This window comes from Salvelinus alpinus, chromosome 4, assembly GCF_045679555.1.
Source record: "Salvelinus alpinus chromosome 4, SLU_Salpinus.1, whole genome shotgun sequence".
Classification (NCBI taxonomy): domain Eukaryota; kingdom Metazoa; phylum Chordata; class Actinopteri; order Salmoniformes; family Salmonidae; genus Salvelinus; species Salvelinus alpinus.
In genome coordinates this window covers 26565465-26584264 of record NC_092089.1, presented here as the reverse complement: position 1 = coordinate 26584264, position 18800 = coordinate 26565465, and the positions used below count along the sequence as shown (strand labels likewise).

The 18800-nt window shown below is 42.3% G+C and overlaps 1 protein-coding gene and 1 long non-coding RNA gene across 2 annotated transcripts; one reads left to right on the top strand and one right to left on the bottom strand.

Annotated features, from left to right (window-relative positions):
- cmtm6 (CKLF-like MARVEL transmembrane domain containing 6) lies at positions 1 to 9733 on the top strand. Its single transcript, XM_071396319.1, has 5 exons — positions 1 to 159; positions 579 to 708; positions 6477 to 6653; positions 6830 to 6928; positions 7141 to 9733. The coding sequence occupies exons 2-5, from the start codon at positions 586 to 588 to the stop codon at positions 7303 to 7305; spliced, it is 564 nt and encodes a 187-aa protein (XP_071252420.1). The 5' UTR covers positions 1 to 159; positions 579 to 585; the 3' UTR covers positions 7306 to 9733.
- On the bottom strand, positions 7376 to 10518 carry LOC139573160 (uncharacterized). Its single transcript, XR_011674550.1, has 2 exons — positions 7833 to 10518; positions 7376 to 7791 (listed from the first exon to the last, which is right to left on the bottom strand). It is a non-coding gene; the product is annotated as an uncharacterized lncRNA (long non-coding RNA).
- Between the last annotated feature and the right edge of the window lie 8282 nt (positions 10519 to 18800).

The following is an 18800-nucleotide window of genomic DNA, read 5'->3' as shown; positions in this document are numbered from 1 at the left end:
TTAACGACAGGGGTGTAGACAAGCCGTTCATTTGCGGAAGTGTGGGTCTAGGTTTTAAACAAGAACGCAACAACAAAGGGCATCGCATTGGAAAGTCGTGGAAGTACGATATCTATCGCCAAGCCATACCTATTCAGTTGGTTGCTCCAAACTTGACGCGTGAGTCCATCGTTTATACTTTTTTTGTTGCTTAGGCTATAGCCTTTATTAGTTTTTCCTTTCAATTTGATTTAATATGTATGAGCTGTATGTTCTCACTTATGTGAGTGTTTGATACAGTCTACCCTAGCCAAGATACCCGATGGAGTTGAGTACGGAGGCGATGAATTTTCGACTACATTGAGTCAGTATCAGTCGATACTTGTAAAATGTCCAGTGACAGGCTACCCTAAATTTAACACAAAGTTATTTCTTACATCGTCTTTTGAAGTTAACAAAATGCCACGCTTTCGCTTTCGCTCTGTAGTTTGCCGCTGGTCTGATACTGTTAATAAATGATAGGCCTACACTGTAACATGAAGTACATAGTTGCAGTCTTATTGAAGTTGTACTTTTTTCTTAAAATCTATTCATTTCAGTCACGCCATGGCTGCCGCGGAACCAGTCTACAGTCCAACAACAGTTTCAGAGGCCAAATCCAAAAAGTGGTTAATTGTACCAACAGATAATTTGGATAAAGTCAGATGTTTGATAAAGGTGGTGGAAGTGGTAAGTAATATTCTTATCATAGTTCTTGTTATGATACTGTTATTGTTAATGTTCCACTGTGTTGGGCAAGTCTTAATCCAAGCATAACATGAAACTACTGTCACGGCCGTTGAATGAAGAGGACCAAGGTGCAGCGTGGTGAGCGTACATATTACTTTATTTATATGACGCCGACAATAAACAATCCAAAACAACCGTGAAGCTAAAGGGCTATGTGCCACAAACAAAGTTAACCTCCCACAAAGACAGGTGGGAAAAAGGGCTACCTAAGTATGGTTCTCAATCAGAGACAACGATAGACAGCTGTCCCTGATTGAGAACACTACCCGGTCAAAACATAGAAATACAAATAATAGAACTAAAGAACATAGAATACCCACCCCAAATCACACCCTGACCAAACCAAATAGAGACATAAAAAGGATCTCTAAGGTCAGGGCGTGACAACTACACTGAACAAAAAAATAAATGCAACATGTAAAGTGTTGGTCCCATGTTTCATGAGCTGAAATAAAAGCTCCCAGACATTTTCCTAATGCACAAAAAGCTTATTTCTCTAACATTTTTGGCACAAATTTGTTTATGTCCCTGTTAGTGTGCATTTCTCCTTTGCCAAGATAATTGATCCACCTGACAGGTGTGGCATATCAAGAACCTGGTTAAACGGCACGGTCATTACACATGTGCACCTTATGCTGGGGACAATAAAAGGCCACTCTAAAATGTGCAGTTTTGTAACACAACACAATCGCACAGATGTCTCAAGTTCTGAGGGAGTGTGCAATTGGCATGCTGACTGACTCTGGTGGACATTCCTGACTGCAGGAATGTCCACCAGAGCTGTTGCTAGAGAATTGAATGTTCAACATCGTTTTAGAGAATTTGGCAGTACGTCCAACCGGCCTCACAACCACAGACCATGTATATGGCGTTGTGTGGGCGAGCGGTTTGCTGATGTCAATGTTGTGAACAGAGTGCCCCGTGGTGGTGGGGGGGTTATGGTATGGGCAGGCATAAGCTGCGGACCATGAACACAATTGCACTTTATCTAAGGCAATTTGAATGCACAGAGACACCATGATGAGATCTGGAGGCCCATTGTCGTGCCATTCATCCGCCGCCATCACCTCATGTTTTAGTATGATAATGCACGGCCCCATGTCGCAAGGATCTGTACATAATTCCTGCAAGCTGAAAATGTCCCAGTTATTCCATGGCCAGACCCATTGAGCACGTTTGGGATGCTCTGGATCGACATGTACGACACTGTGTTCATGTTACCGCCAATATCCAGCAACTTCACACAACAGCCTGGCCAACTCTATGTGAAGGAGATGTTGCACTGCATGAGGCAAATGGTGGTCACACCAGATACTGACTGGTTTTCTGATCCACGCCCTTACCTTTAAAAAAAGTATCTGTGACCAACAGCTGCATATCTGTATTCCCAGTCAAGTGAAATCCATAGATTAGGCCCTAATGCATTTATTTACATTGACTGATTCCCTCATATGAACTGTAACTCAGTAACATCTTTGAAATGTTTGCATGTTGCTTTTTATATTTTTGCTCCGTGTATTTCAGAGGAGAGACCAGAAGGTTGTCTTCCTATCTGTCTGTTCTGATGGCACCAAGTAGTAAAACAGGGTTAGATCAACTCTGGTGACAATATGACTTTTATCTAGTGGTGTCATCACATGTTTACTTTGTGCTCCAGATATAAGACCAGATGAACAAGTTTATGTCAAATGTCTAAGTATAAACACCTATCTCCCTTGCCAGTTGATACCGCGTTCCTTGTAAGTGGATAGTCTGCGTGTTATAAATAGAATATGCAGATTTTCAAATGCTACCATTTCATTGTTTTGTATGTAACTGGATCCAGCTCCCAGAAACTGTGGGCTGTCTATCCCACAATTAACAGGCAAGTTTGTAAATCATAACCTTTTGTGTCTTTCTTAGGGTGTGACCATTGTCAGCTGTTTTTCTTGATTATTCCTTGAAATGTGAAAGTCAGACCATTCTATAGAACAGTTGCAACAGTGATGATCCACCCATCAGACCACATCCCCTTCGTGATGGCCTGGGGTATTTGTCAGCAGAGAGATGACCCTCAGGAACCTTTAACTGATTGTCAGGCCTAAGACGGCAAAGTTGTTTTTCAGATTTCAGACTCCAAATCAGTCACTATGGAGCTGCTGTATCCAGTTGAGGGTAGCGGAAATCAGATCCTGTATCTTTAGCTCTATATAGCCTGTCTAGAACAGCACTCCAGTTGGACATATCACCTAGCTCACATTAAAGAGGAGACTGGGTCGGAAACCATTTTAGACAATTGAAATGCCTCCGTGTTTGCCTATATGAAAGAGCAGCCGTGCTTAAGTCAGCTTGTGTGTGTGGCGCGCATATGTGTGGGGGTGTCTTTAAAAGCAATTCTGTTGAATTGGGTGAGGCTACTACAGCTTGGCATTCTGTTGAATTGGATGAGGATACTACAGCAGACTGCTGTTGACTCATGTTTGACCCCTTTCTGTGTCCCGCTGGTCATCACAAGTGGCAGAGCTGTGAAATGTCTACATTTGAACTGGATATCATGAATGGCTTACTCTTGTTCCTAGACCCCAATGTCAAGGCTTCAACTATTTGACTGCGTTCCTAACTGCAGTGAAATGGGATCTTCAGTTGAATTCAAATCACATGGTTTATGGCTGCTATCTTGTATTTCTCCCCAGTTAACAAGATCTTGAAACAAACTCTTTCCGGGCAGAGGGAGGGCTTGTTTGGGTGAGGGCACCTCTTGTACTATTAGGTTGGCCTGTGAGTAAGCAGGTTAGAGGTGGAGGTTTACTAATTGCCATAGTTTGCGATTGAGCTCTTAGTCCAGGCAATTTTTAAAATGAATTGCATCTCCTTCTGAAGCAGGAAATCTGAGTTGATTCAGAGTTTGTCTCTTGTGCAACCGCAGTCTGGAGACAGACAGTGATGACACGGCTCTGTCTTCCTCAGATCACTGGGTCCTTAGTCAAACTAATCAGAGTCAGGTGTTAGCAATACCTTCTAGCGGTGCACTGCAAATGAAATTAGCAGCCAGATGCAAAATGTCATTACCAGGGTTATTTTAAGCCTTGCTGTTTGACCTTCTTACTGTGTGTGTGTGTGTGTGTGAGAGAAACAATGGATTCCTCCAAATATGATCAACATTGCAAGAATGCTTGGCAAGCTCATTGCACATAAATATCTGTGGATTTAAATGTAATTTAAAGCATTTCTTGCTTAAAGCCACAAAGAACCCTGGATTCTAATGATTTTTAACTCTCTGCTCTTTCTCTTGCACCACAACACTTTGCTAGAGTTGTGTGTTCATAGAACATTGTGGAGAGCACATACAGTCTTGCATAGCTAACCTTGTGGGAACACACAATTCAGTGCTATTCAAAATCTCATTTTCCCTAACCCGTACTCATACCCTAACCTTATCCCAAAAACCTAACCCTAGCTCCTAGCGCTTAACGTATTCTAACCTTAACCCTAAACCCCCTAGAAATAGCATTTGACCTTGTGGGGACAAACAATGTCCCCAGTTGGTCAAAATGGTTGTTTATTTACTCTTCTTGTGGGTACTTAAAGGTTCAACCAAATTGATTTTTTACATTTTATTTAACTGGTCCCCACAAGAATAGTTAAACACACACAACAGACCGTAAAGAAAGTGTTAAAGGTGCTGCAGAAGATGTCCTCTTGAGTAGGAGGCCCAGTCTTTATTACAGTGTTGACGTCAGACTGTCTGTCTGGTCATGTAATATAGCTGCAGATATAGAGCTGTGGCTTCATTAACACTATGGCTGGGGGGAAACGGACCATGGTGCATTTTACCTTGTAATATGGAACAAAGGCCTACATACTGTACAGTTTAAGCCACTGTTTTTATAGATACACACACATATGGCACATTATGCTCAGCACGTATTACAGTGAGAACATGTTTGCTGTCTACCGTTTAGTTTTCGGTACCCATTTAGTGCTATCTGGCGTGAGGACAGATCCTCAGCGCAGTATGGCGTGAGGACAGATCCTCAGCGCAGTATGGCGTGAGGACAGATCCTCAGCGCAGTATGGCGTGAGGACAGATCCTCAGCGCAGTATGCTGTCTGGCGTGGGGACAGATCCTCAGCGCAGTATGCTGTCTGGCGTGGGGACAGATCCTCAGCGCAGTATGCTGTCTGGCGTGAGGACAGATCCTCAGCGCAGTATGCTGTCTGGCGTGGGGACAGATCCTCAGCGCAGTATGCTGTCTGGCGTGGGGACAGATCCTCAGCGCAGTATGCTGTCTGGCGTGAGGACAGATCCTCAGCGCAGTATGCTGTCTGGCGTGAGGACAGATCCTCAGCGCAGTATGCTGTCTGGCGTGAGGACAGATCCTCAGCGCAGTATGCTGTCTGGCGTGGGGACAGATCCTCAGCGCAGTATGCTGTCTGGCGTGGGGAGAGATCCTCAGCGCAGTATGCTGTCTGGCGTGGGGACAGATCCTCAGCGCAGTATGCTGTCTGGCGTGGGGACAGATCCTCAGCGCAGTATGCTGTCTGGCGTGGGGACAGATCCTCAGCGCAGTATGCTGTCTGGCGTGGGGACAGATCCTCAGCGCAGTATGCTGTCTGGCGTGGGGACAGATCCTCAGCGCAGTATGCTGTCTGGCGTGGGGACAGATCCTCAGCGCAGTATGCTGTCTGGCGTGGGGACAGATCCTCAGCGCAGTATGCTGTCTGGCGTGGGGACAGATCCTCAGCGCAGTATGCTGTCTGGCGTGGGGACAGATCCTCAGCGCAGTATGCTGTCTGGCGTGGGGACAGATCCTCAGCGCAGTATGCTGTCTGGCGTGGGGACAGATCCTCAGCGCAGTATGCTGTCTGGCGTGGGGACAGATCCTCAGCGCAGTATGCTGTCTGGTGTGGGGACAGATCCTCAGCGCAGTATGCTGTCTGGTGTGGGGACAGATCCTCAGCGCAGTATGCTATCTGGCGTAGGGACAGATCCTCAGCGCAGTATGCTGTCTGGTATGGGGACAGATCCTCAGCGCAGTATGCTTTCTGGCCTGTTCCTTCCAAACAATCGATAAGGAAACGAAAACAAAAGTCAGGAACCGCGTGAGTCAGTTAGTGTGGTTTTGCTGGCCTTGTGTCCTTTCTTAGGAATCTTTATTAATAGTGGCTATTGAGAAATCAAAATGGGGTCTGTGGGTGTTATAAATGGGTGGATCCTTTAGTTGGTCACCGTTCTAATGGCAACATGAAGAAGCTATGTGTGTGTGGTGCGGTATGAATGGAGCCAGTATGTGGTGCTTCCATCACGCTGTGATGAGCTTTAAGAGTACCGTGATGGTCACACCAGAAGAATCCTCTCCTTGTGAAGATTACATTAAAGAGTTGTCCCTTCCTCCAAGCCCAACTCTGAACTTCGCATCAAATATTTCGACATTTTCATAAACCCTCATTTACATAGGGCTATGATAGTCACTCAATTCTTGAGTCAACTCTACTGATGTCACTATATTGGCACAACATATAAATATAGCGTCAGAAGACAAAATCCTGAGTTCATCAGTACTCAAACCATACACAAGCATGTTTGACGACACTAAATTACCCCTAACCTGTTCTATATCTGAGACAAAAAACACAACTTCCCATTTAGCTCTGGCAGTACTACAGTGCCATCTGTTGTTGAGACTGGGGTAGTACATGATCACTTAGTTTTGACTTGTGTGTCCTCAGCTCCTGTCGTTTGTGGCCTTCATTCTTGAAGAGGTAGTGACGAACTGTATGAGATGCTCTCCGCTGTACTTCTTTGAGTTTGTCAGCTGCACAGCCTTCCTCTTCACAGCTCTCCTCCTCATCCTCCTCGCTACCACCCTGCACAAGAGAGTGGGCATCAGCAGCTGGCCCTCCCTGGTGAGTACTCAGTGTGTGTGAATATACACATTTTGTGCACATATGTTGGTAAATGAGGCCCACTGACCTGCCTAACATTTGTATGTTTATCATTCATAAGACTTTGTGTGAGAGGATACTTGTATTCCCATTTAAATGTATGCTGGTGTATAACCATGCTGACTTGTCTCTTGCAGGACTTTGTGTACACAGCTTTGATGGCTGCATTCTTCCTCATCGCCTCCATTGTGTTTGCCTCAGATAATGGTGGAACTGACCTGGAGAAGGCTGCTGTGGTAAATGATCTTTACTCAGACTGTCCTCATACCTCAGGGTCCTGGTTACTGTTCTTTCAGATGAAGACAAAATATCAGCCCAAACCAAGCTGGGTTTAGATTGAAAGGAGAACCATTTTGTCAAACTGTTTAGTGTCGTTTTTTTTGTGTTTGTTACAAGATGTTTTACTAATGTTAATACTTAGTAATAACTTATTACTATTTATTTTCAGGCATTTGGCTTCTTGGCCACTGTGGCATTCCTGGTGGATGCTGGCTGGTTTGTGAAGACCAGGGGTTTGCCTTTTAAAAAGACCAACCAGCAAGCCGCAAGCAACGGCGGGGCGCCCGTGGCAGAGGCCGAGAAACTCAACAGGGAACAGAACGAAGCAGACTAGACCCCACAATACCTAAACGAGTGTAACACTGGTATCTCTTTCTCCCACGCAAACAAGCAATACACTATCAGAGGGCCACCTTATATCTGCTTAAAGGAAGGAAAGAAATCTACAGTAGTTTTAACATCTTATTCAGAGCTTTTATTCTCAGCAGTGGGACCAGGAGACATGGCCTTTGCTGTATACATTCTGTTTCCTTGGACCATGGACCTGCTTGGAATGGGACCACTCATTGATAAAAATAGACCAAGGCTCTCCAAACCTGTTCCTGGAGATCTATCCTCCTGTAGATTTTCACTCCAACCCTGTTCCTGGAGATCTATCCTCCTGTAGGTTTTCACTCCAACCCTGTTCCTGGAGATCTATCCTCCTGTAGGTTTTCACTCCAACTCTGTTCCTGGAGATCTATCCTCCTGTATGCTTTCACTCATACAGGAGTGAAAACCTACAGGACTGTATCTCCAGGAACAGGGTTGGAGTTAAAACCTACAGGACTGTATCTCCAGGAACAGGGTTGGAGTTAAAACCTACAGGACTGTATCTCTCCAGGAACAGGGCTGGAGTTAAAACCTATAGGACTGTAGCTCTCCAGGAACAGGGTTGGAGAGTCCTGGAATAGACTATTATGAGATTTTAAGATCACTGTATTGCCTTACCACTGACTGTCATGACTGCATTTCTCAGTGTTACTGGGATGAGCACCTATCTGTACTTGTAATTGAGTCTCTAATATTTTTCTTAATCTTATCAAGATGGCTCCAGCTATGCAAAATGCTGTATCTAATCTCTCTCTCTAAAAAATGGGTTGGGAGTTGAAAAACAATATTTATCCAGTTATTTACAGTCAAACCCAACACATCCATTTCGGAAAGTACAGTTACATTATTTAATTGGAAGAAATCGTTTTAAAAGTCGACATCATTTATTAGCCAGTTTTAAGGAATGACAATATGATTCAATTCAAACTCTTTAGAAGGAAAGGGAACAGTAATGCCAGAAATGTTTTTACAGAAATATATATTTTTTAAATTAATGGGCCCCTATGTCTGTCATTTTATTTTAGACCTATTTCCAACAAGTAACCCCAAGTCATTGATTTCTACGGTTTTAAAATTTCAGTCCATGCAAGCAAGCTCCCCAGTATTTCTATGAGTCCAACTCCATGTTCTTTATTGGTGTTCATACCATATAGATACAGTTTCATTGATTGCTATATTTAAAATGTAACTGACTATATCTGTAATGTTTTTAAATGCCTTTTCAACTGCAGTTGATGTATTTTAATTGTATGTGTTTTTCTTTATTTCAGAAGTTAACTTGGAGGGAGGGGTCAGGGTTTTGGAAGATTGAACTATTTATTGTCCTGGATGGATTTTCTTCTTTCAGTTTTTCTTCTGTTCAGTCATGTGACTTTGTGTGTAATGAATGAAGTTACTTTCAGGTTAGAATGAGACCTCAATGTTCATATTTTAGTCAACAGATAACCTAAAGGTAAGGTTAGCGATATGACGTAGATGCACAAAGTGAACAGCATAGTGGGTCAATTTCCACAACAACTAAGAGCGTTGGCGTGCGAGTCTAAACTTGTCAGCTGTTTTGTTCCCGTGGCTAGCACATTGTAAGAGGTTTAAGTGAACCTGTGCAGATACTGTGTGACGGGGAAGTGTTGCAGTGTTGCTTGTGCAGCGTCATTTCGCTGACTCTACCTTCAACTCCCAGGTTGTAGAAACGTTTGTTTCAGAGAATATCCTGGGATTGTACTGATGGACACCTCTTTTCCCCAAAAAAGTTCATACACATTTGATTGGCCAATGTATTACTTACTTGATAAGTAGCATGGGATTTTGGATAGGGTCAGGAATCCAGATTTCTTTTAAAAAATGCAATCAGAGTCAATCAACAGTGAAACAAATGAGAATCCAGCAGCTGATCTGAAATGTCTGAGGTGATATTAGAAAGTAATAGGGTAGACATCTATAATACGCCATTTTTCTACTATTGGAATAAGACATTAGTATTGAAGCGACTGCTGTTATAATCAGTGACCCCTGACTGACAATTCCCTTATAAGCAAGACATTCCCATCCAAGTACAGTAGAATAAGTGTTTTCTCAGGACAAATACTGTAAAAGGTTGATGTTGTTCATGTGGTGTTGATGAAAGCAACGTGATATTAGTGCCCTAATCCTATCAGATACACAGTACATGACTAGGTGTAAGGGTTGAGGGTTTGAATGGGGCATATACATAGCCCTTATCTGAACCTGTGCCTTAATACTGACTAGTAATATTCACAGATAGCAATATATACTCAGTGTTTTGTGCCAATGTTTTGTGCCAATGTTTTGTGCCTTCATTTTTGTAATTGAAAAAACATCTATATTGTGTCAATAATTCGTCATGCAATAAATGCCATCACTTTTCTGAAGTATTTAGTTTAATGGGATTACTGGTTAAGAGCGTACATCTGTACATATCCTCTGTGCAATATATATATCTGTTCTTATTTAGCCCTTGTAATGTACTGTATCAGAGATAGTAGTGTTGTACAGGTCCAACCCCTCAACCTGCGTGTGAATTCAGTTAGTCCACAAGGGGGCACATGTTACTCACGAGACAAAACCATCAGTAGTTCAACAGGAATTGCTTTTAGGGAATGCGAACTATAATATAAACCGTTTTTAAGGAGTGGTCAACCACTTAAAGATATAAGATGATCATCCCTGAGGTCATGCTATTCTAGATCTAAAGCTTATTTTAATGCAGTTTTCATTTTTGTATTTAAAAAAAGTCAATAGTGTCCTTTTACTTCATTTAAAAAAAAAATGTCATTTAGCAGATGCTCTTACCCAGAACGACTTACAGGAGCAATTAGGGTAAAGTGCCTTGCTCAAGGGCACATTGACAGATTTTTCACTTAGTCAGCTCAGAGATTCTGTATTATATAGGTGGGCTGAGACCAAAGTCATGCCATGGATTTTATCCCCAGCTCATGCTTATGTAAATTACCTCCACTAATGAAACTGAATAACATGAATTCATTTCCTCAGCTTATATTGTGAGGCAGATGGAGCTATAGAGCTCATAGAACAGCATGTTAGAATAAATGCAGTTGCTGAACATGAAGCTGCTACTTTGGGCTGCTGAAAGTAAACAAATGGGGCCCCAGGGAGAGCAGGGCTGCTGGAGCCAGCACAGTGTGAGTAATGTTCTCCCTACTAGCCTCCCATCTCAAACCCAAACAACGTTTCCACAGACATCTCACTTCCACTGCTCCCTCCCTCCCATCCGCCTTTCCTTCTCCCTTCTCAGACTGGACTAGGCTGCCTTTTAATGACGTGTATGTAGCTGAAACCAAACAGAGCTTTCATGGAGGGTTTGATCAACAGGCCAACAATGGACACCATATTGCATGGGGGTAGTGGTACTTATGTCTCTGCTGCCATATTCCTGGCAGGTCTCTCTGTACCAGGCCTCTCTGTACCAGGTCTCTCTGTACCAGGTCTCTCTGTACCAGGTATCTCTGTACCAGGTCTCTCTGTACCAGGTCTGTCTGTACCAGGCCTCTCTGTACCAGGTCTCTCTGTACCAGGCCTCTCTGTACCAGGTCTCTCTGTACCAGGCCTCTCTGTACCAGGCCTCTCTGTACCAGGCCTCTCTGTACCAGGCCTCTCTGTACCAGGCCTCTCTGTACCAGGTCTCTCTGTACCAGGTCTCTCTGTACCAGGTCTCTCTGTACCAGGCCTCTCTGTACCAGGCCTCTCTGTACCAGGTCTCTCTGTACCAGGCCTCTCTGTACCAGGCCTCTCTGCGCCAATAGAGTAGGTTGATATCAGATCGTCACGAGACCACAAAAGTTTGGGCAGCAGCAGTTTTTTAAAATAAGAATATCTCCTCCATTTACATTAACACATAAGCCTGAAACTCAGGAAGACAACATGATTTTGTCAACAACATAACTGTAATAATACCATCCTCTTTTAAAGAGTACAACCCTTTCCACAGAGGGTTCTACATGTAACCCAAAAGAGTTCTACCTGGAACCAAAAGGGGTTCTCCTATGGGGACAGCTGCAGAACCCTTTTTTCTAAGAGTGTGTACTTTAAAGTGAATTCCCTTGCCTCCACCAGGAATAGTGAGGAGGTACTAATCAGTATTTCCCTGTGTTTAGGCCATGTCCCACCCGGCAACACAGGAATGTCTTGGACCTTTCCCAGGTCATTAATGGAAGTGTATGGACATTTTCAGCTGGGGATTTTGTACACTTGAACAGGGGAAGGGGGCATTGGGTATAGATACACTACTGTTCAAAAGTTTGTGGTCACTTAGAAATGTCCTTGTTTTTGAAAGAAAAGGCATTTTTTTTGTCCATTAAAATCACATCGATCAGAAATACAGTGCAGACATTGTTAATGTTGTAAATGACTATTGTAGCTGGAAACGGCAGATTTTTTAATGGAATATAGGCGTACAGAGGCCCATTATCAGCAACCATCACTTTGTGTTCCAATGGCACATTGTGTTAGGTTATCATTTCAAAAAGCTAATTGATCATTAGAAAACCCTTTTGCAATTATGTTAGCAGAGCTGAAAACTGTTCTGATTAAAGAAGCAATAAAACTGGCCTTCTTTAGATTAGTTGAGTATCTAGAGAATCAGCATTTGTGGGTTCGATTACAGGCTCAAAATGTCCAGAAACAAAGACCTTTCTTCTGAAACTCTTCAATCTATTCTTGTTCGGAGAAATGAAGGCTATTCCATGCGAGAAATTGACAAGAAACTGAAGATCTCGTACAACGCTGTCTACTACTCCCTTCACAGAACAGCGCAAACTGGCTCTAACCAGAATAGAAAGAGCGGGAGGCCCCGGTGCACAACCGAGCAAGAGGACAAGTACTTTAGAGTGTCTAGTTTGAGAAAGACGCCTCACAAGTCCTCAACTGGCAGCTTCATTAAATAGTACCTGCAAAACACCAGTCTCAACGTCAACAGTGGAGGCGACTCCGGGATGCTGGCCTTCTAGGCAGAGTTGCAAAGAAAAAGCCATATCTCTGTCCAGTGTCCGTGTTCTTTTTCCCAACTTAATCTTTTATTGACCAGTCTGAGATATGGCTTTTTCTTTGCAAACTTTTGAACGGTAGTGTATATACACACACAGTATACTATAAGAAACAGTAATGCACATGTAGGTCAAGGATCAGGTTCTACAATTCGTATCTACCACTCTGAGAGAAAACGCTTTATGTTCAACAACTTCTCAACCAGTGGCGGTCGGTGCCGTTTAAGATGAGGGAGGACGCAATTGTTTTTTATGAGCATGGCCTTTTTTCTGTTACAGCATATTGGATGACTGTCATTCATTTTCCATTCACCCTGCTCAATGTAACATCGATAGGTTTAGGCTACTACGTGATACTCTAATGTTCCCTATACCAATCATGAGGTTGCTACAACCTAGCCTATGAATGGAAGTTTACAAAGTACTGTAGGTGCACAGGTCGAGAGAAATTTGAGGAATCAACGTGACAGACATTGTCACATTTAATACCGCCTTGCACAATCTTGCCTGCATCTAGCTGATCTGGGGTGTAATCATTAGTCCAACAGTTGCAAACAAGAGTTTATATTGGACAATAAAAATTCACAGAATAAATACACCCCTGTTAACACACAAATACAGTTCACTTTCATAGCAGCCACATATAAACCCCATGATCCCTGTGATCGTTGGATAATTCCTTCTCGCATCTACGCGCTCACCTCTCACCTTTTTCCTTTTTTACTTCTGTGCACAACGTGTCAGCTGTCTGTGACCAGGCGAAAAAACCTTTCCAAGCCAAACCTTCATATCATAACCACTACACACAGCCTACATCGTTGTCACCATATTAGCTAATGTTAAGTCAACATAGCTACTAAAACTCAGTGGTGGAGAAAGTACCCAATTTTCATACTTGAGTAAAAGTAAAGATACCCAGTAAAAGTTAAAAGTTAAAGTTACCCAGTAAAATACTACTTAAGTAAAAGTCTAAAAGTATTTGGTTTTACATATACTTAATTATCAAAAGTAAATGTAATTGCTAAAATATACTTAAGTATCAAAAGTAAAAGTATAAATAATTTCAAATTCCTTATAAAACAAACCAGACGGCATCATTTTATGTTTTTTAAATGTACTGATAACCAGGGGCATGCTCTAACACTCAGACATCATTTATAAACAAGGCATGTGTTGAGTCAAGTCTGCCAGATCAGAGGCAGTAGGGATGACCAGGGAGGTTCTCTTGATAAGTGTGTGAATTGGATAGTTTTCCTGTCCTGCTAAGCATTCAAAATGTAACGAGTACTTTTGGGTGTCAGGGAAAATGTATGGAGTAAAAAGTACATAATTGTCTTTAGGTATGTAGTGAAATAAAAGTTGTAAAAAATATAAATAGTAAAGTACAGATACCCCCCAAAAACATTTTGTGTATTTTTACTTTACACAACTGCTAGAACTAACACATTATTAAGCCTGCTACAATCATGCAGAACAGTGTACAGTTAGCTAGCAGTTTAGTAGTTACACCTGCGGGCCCCAGTGGCAATAAATTAAGAAAACCAAAAGCTTACCTTGACTTGGAAGAGTTCCAGTGTTGGATAGCCAGCTAGGTAACATAGCACCTCTCTCTGTTTGAGCCGGGTGTTTCAGTAGGCTAAACTAGCTAGCTGCATTCGCTAGCTAAGTAAATGAAAAAAATATGAAATATAGCTAGCTCGCTCTTGCGTCTCCTTTATTTAAGAATTACATTTTTCAAAACTGCTCAACTATTGTCTTTCTCTTTGAGTCAACTACTCACAACAGTGCTAGCTAGCTGTAGTTTATGCTTGCAGTACTAGATTCATACTCTTATCCTTTGATTGGGTGGACAACATGTCAGTTCATGCTGCAAGAGCTCTGATAGGTTTGAGATCTTCCTCCAGAAGTTGAAATAATGACTATGTAAGTCTATAGAAGGGGGTGAGAACCACGAGCCTCTTATGTTTTGTATTAAAGTCAATGTACCCAAAGGAGGATGGAAACTAGCTGTCCTCCGGCTATACCATGTTGCTACCTTAGAGTGCTGTTGAGGCTACTGCAGACCTTCATTGCAAAACAGTGTGTTTTAATCTATTTTTGGGGTGACGTGAATATATTTAATTTTATCTGAAAAGGATAACTTAATGTTTCACAATTTTTATGAAATTCACTGAGGATGGTCCTCCCCTTCCTCCTCTAAGGAGCCTCCACTGGTCTCAATGTCTTATTTTCAACAAACAAGGATTCAGAGACATGGATGCTGTTGAGTTTCCCTTTTACTTCAGTCAAACAAAAGCATGTTTGAAATATAAACCCATATACAAAGTCAAACACATCAGATAAAGAAGAGATGTTTAAATACATGTGATAGTGTGAGGCTAAAGGTTGACCTTTTTATGATTATATTCTTCTCAAAAGCAGCCTATAATACTGTGACAGTAGTAAGCGTGAACATAAAAGCACAAAACTTTATCATAAAAATTTGCTCTCAAATAAATAATGTAAACAGGGGTGGCATTGACATATCGAACTCTAAAAATCTTCTGGGCAACACTGAAAAACAGCTTATGTCCTCTTTTGATTTCAAAGCATTGAAATAGCGACCATTGAAGATGGAGGGGTGGTTTGGTCTGGTTCTCAGCCTAGCCCTTAGTTTAAACACTATGGAGGCACTTACATGAAACAACAGCTGTCTGCTCTTCAGAGCACACACAGGTGACTTCTTATCCCTAACAACTGACCGGTCGTGTATCTCAAAGAAGGAGAAATTACTTTAAGCTTTCTTTGTAAACTGTACAAAATAGAGTGTTTAACAAAGTTAACTGGCTAACTTGTAGCTATCCTGAAGTGAAACCAGTCTCGGGCTAAGCTGAAGTTCTGATTGTTTAATGGGCCCCGGGCCAGTTGTTGGGGTAAGAAGTTACTGTCGCACAGCACACTGACAATGAAGTCATCTTGGTACTTCAGGGGAAGAAATGATAGATCCGTTTTACACAGAAGCACCTACAGTTAGAGATAGAGGAAGAGTGATGGGGAAAACACTAGTTAACCAAAGTTTAGTCAACTAAGAACAAAAAGCACTTCCTAGCTCTTGTAACAGCACTACGTAATAGCCGGCAGCACAGGAAATGGAATGGAATTAACTCCTGATCTGCGTTGCAAAAGAAAGCTCCACTGTAGCAAATATGCAAAGTGATATTGTTTACCAGTGTAAAAAGAGGAACTATTTCATGATATGATTACAGGTTATAATTGAATTCCTTTTCGGTTGAGCGTCTGTCTTTCGAAGGCTCAGTACATGTCGCTAGGCAACTGAGGGAAAACCCCATAAGGATTTCAAAGAATTTCAGACTTACTGGTTGGCTGGGAACCACATGTGACCTTATAGGATGTCCATATGCTGACAGCCAGTAGGAATGTGGCGATGAAGCCAAATGCCTGTAAAGGTCAACAAGAACGATGCCTCATTATCCCCCTATAAAAACCCTACACGTTGGTCATCTGTCAAGCATTGAGGGGACAGCTGTAAGTCCCCAAGCTGGTTACTGGGTACAAGTGTAAGAGGAAAAAACCATTTTAGGAGAATGATTATTAACAGACTTTTTAGATCTCCAAACTGTACTTGACAGGATGGGGTGAACTCCTTAAAGGTGAATGGAAACACTTTAGGAAGTAAAGAGATGTATTCCATCCACACATACTAAACATGTGCATTTAACATAGAAACATCTCAATTGGGATTTTGATATTGAACAACGTTTATTAGAGTAGCGCCATCTTGAATTGCTATAGTAACGACTGACGCCAATGCTAACACCAGGAGACGCCTTGCCTCCACTGGACCTGAAAGGTTTCTCACAACTTTGTTTGCTTTGTCATTGAGACCAGGACAAAAATATTAAGGCAAGAAACTGTATAGAAAGCATTTTTATGTTGGTCATTATAAAATTGACATTTTAGAGTACTTTTTTTGATTGATAAGATGAGTCTGTGAAATTAAATTGATTTGATAACAAGCTGAGTAGACAGTCAGCCAAGCTGAGGCAACTAGCTAGCTATTTTGTTGATTTAGCTAGCTCTTCTCTTGTCCTTTTCCATGTTAATGTTGTGTTCACTAACTGTAAAAAATTAAATGCTCATATTGGCAATTTGAAGAGCATTTGTCATTGGCATTAGCTAAGAGCTAAAATCAACTGGCTAGTGTCTGATTCAATTTGCAGCTAGCTAGACAGTGCCAAGGAAGATAGGGGCTGTAGCGACTGGACAACATGATGCTTAGGCTGCAGACAGGGCCAAGGAAGATAGGGGCTGTAGAGACTGGACAACATGCTGCTTAGGCTTCAGACAAGGCCAAGGGAGATAGGGGCTGTAGAGACTGGACAACATGCTGCTTAGGCTGCAGACAGGGCCAAGGAAGATAGGGGCTGTAGAGACTGGACAACATGCTGCTTAGGCTGCAGACAGGGCCAAGGAAGATAGGGGCTGTAGAGACTGGACAACATGCTGCTTAGGCTGCAGACAGGGCCAAGGAAGATAGGGGCTGTAGAGACTGGACAACATGATGCTTAGGCTGCAGACAGGGCCAAGGAAGATAGGGGCTGTAGAGACTGGACAACATGATGCTTAGGCGTCAGACAAGGCCAAGGAAGATAGGGGCTGTAGAGACTGGACACCATGCTGCTTAGGCTGCAGACAGGGCCAAGGAAGATAGGGGCTGTAGAGACTGGACAACATGATGCTTAGGCTGCAGACAGGGCCAAGGAAGATAGGGGCTGTAGAGACTGGACAACATGATGCTTAGGCTGCAGACAGGGCCAAGGAAGATAGGGGCTGTAGAGACTGGACAACATGATGCTTAGGCTGCAGACAGGGCCAAGGAAGATAGGGGCTGTAGAGACTGGACAACATGATGCTTAGGCTGCAGACAGGGCCAAGGAAGATAGGGGCTGTAGAGACTGGACAACATGATGCTTAGGCTGCAGACAGGGCCAAGGAAGATAGGGGCTGTAGAGACTGGACAACATGATGCTTAGGCTGCAGACAGGGCCAAGGAAGATAGGGGCTGTAGAGACTGGACAACATGCTGCTTAGGCTGCAGACAGGGCCAAGGAAGATAGGGGCTGTAGAGACTGGACAACATGCTGCTTAGGCTTCAGACAGTGCCAAGGAAGATAGGGGCTGTAGAGAAATTGAAGTTGTCAAAGCCAATTATTGTTATTATATTCCTTATTCTTATCATATTTTGTCATCCAATTTTCGATGTGACTTGCACTTTGTTTTCAGGCTTGAGTTAGAGGATGTATTCCCCTCAGTTTTTTCAATAAAATTCTTGATTTATTCATATTATATTACTTGTGTATGTATGTCTTTCCTTATCATATGTAAGACTAAATGCCATTTGTAATATGTTTAGGTTCACATTTGTGTTTAATATACAATCCATATAAGAAAGTGTCTGATAACAGAACATTCCATAGAATTCCAGAAAAATACCACCGTTCACTAAAACGCCTGGAACTCATTCATAGTAGAACATATTACTATTCTGATTAGCAGTTGTTTGGGGGAAAAAACATAGATTTTCGTATCAGATTTTTCTTAACTGATTACCATTTGATTGATGTGGTGCTACTGTATGTAATATAGTTTGTAAGGGCTGTTTCTCAGCTTTCAAAATATGTTTAACATTCTCAGATATGGTTTGAAACTAGCAAATTTAGCTCATTAATGCAGAGACCATGCAGACCATGCAGAGTTTATGGTCTTTCAGACAGTTTTCAGATTCAGCCTTTTTGTGAAATCCTGCCAGTGATGCAACAATGGCAATATGGTGATTTACAGTTCCAGTTTGCTGGTGTTCTAAAGCCTAGTGTTTCTACTCCCCTTTAATAGCCATGTGGCTGCTTTAAAGTGAACTCCCACACACTCACCACATAACAAACAGAAATAAACTATGGAGAGCTTAGATATAAGGTTCCATTTTTGCAAACAGGGTCTCTCAATTATCTTCAGCTAAATACTGAGATACTAGGATAGATAAAATGAATGAACATTCTTCAGCTGTGGAATGGAGCACCAGAAAACAGGAAAGCATCTGCTATGTTACTCACCGAACCAGCTTCTAGTTCAGACACACCTCCACTCTTAACAGCTGCAACAATAGAGGCAATGAAGACCAGGATGGTCCCAACGCCATAATGCAGTAACTCCTGAAACAATGAACGGTATAGATTAAGTGTTGGAATGCGTGTCTGTGGAAAAAGTACAAAAAAAGTTTGAAAAGATTATGCACACTACTGTAAGTCTCTCTGGATAAGAGAGTCTGCTAAATAACTCAAATGTAAAAAATGTAAATGTGTGTGTGTGTATAGGCGTGTGTCATTTGCAGGGCCACTCACCGTCATTGTCCAGTTGATGCAGGGGATCTTACTCTGCA

Coding starts and splice junctions, on each gene's coding strand:
- cmtm6 (XM_071396319.1), top strand. CDS start 586: ATGGCTGCCGCGGAACCAGTCTACAGTCCAACAACAGTTTCAGAGGCC. Junction 709..6,476: donor TGATAAAGGTGGTGGAAGTG/GTAAGTAATATT, acceptor GTGTGTCCTCAG/CTCCTGTCGTTTGTGGCCTT. Junction 6,654..6,829: donor TCAGCAGCTGGCCCTCCCTG/GTGAGTACTCAG, acceptor TGTCTCTTGCAG/GACTTTGTGTACACAGCTTT.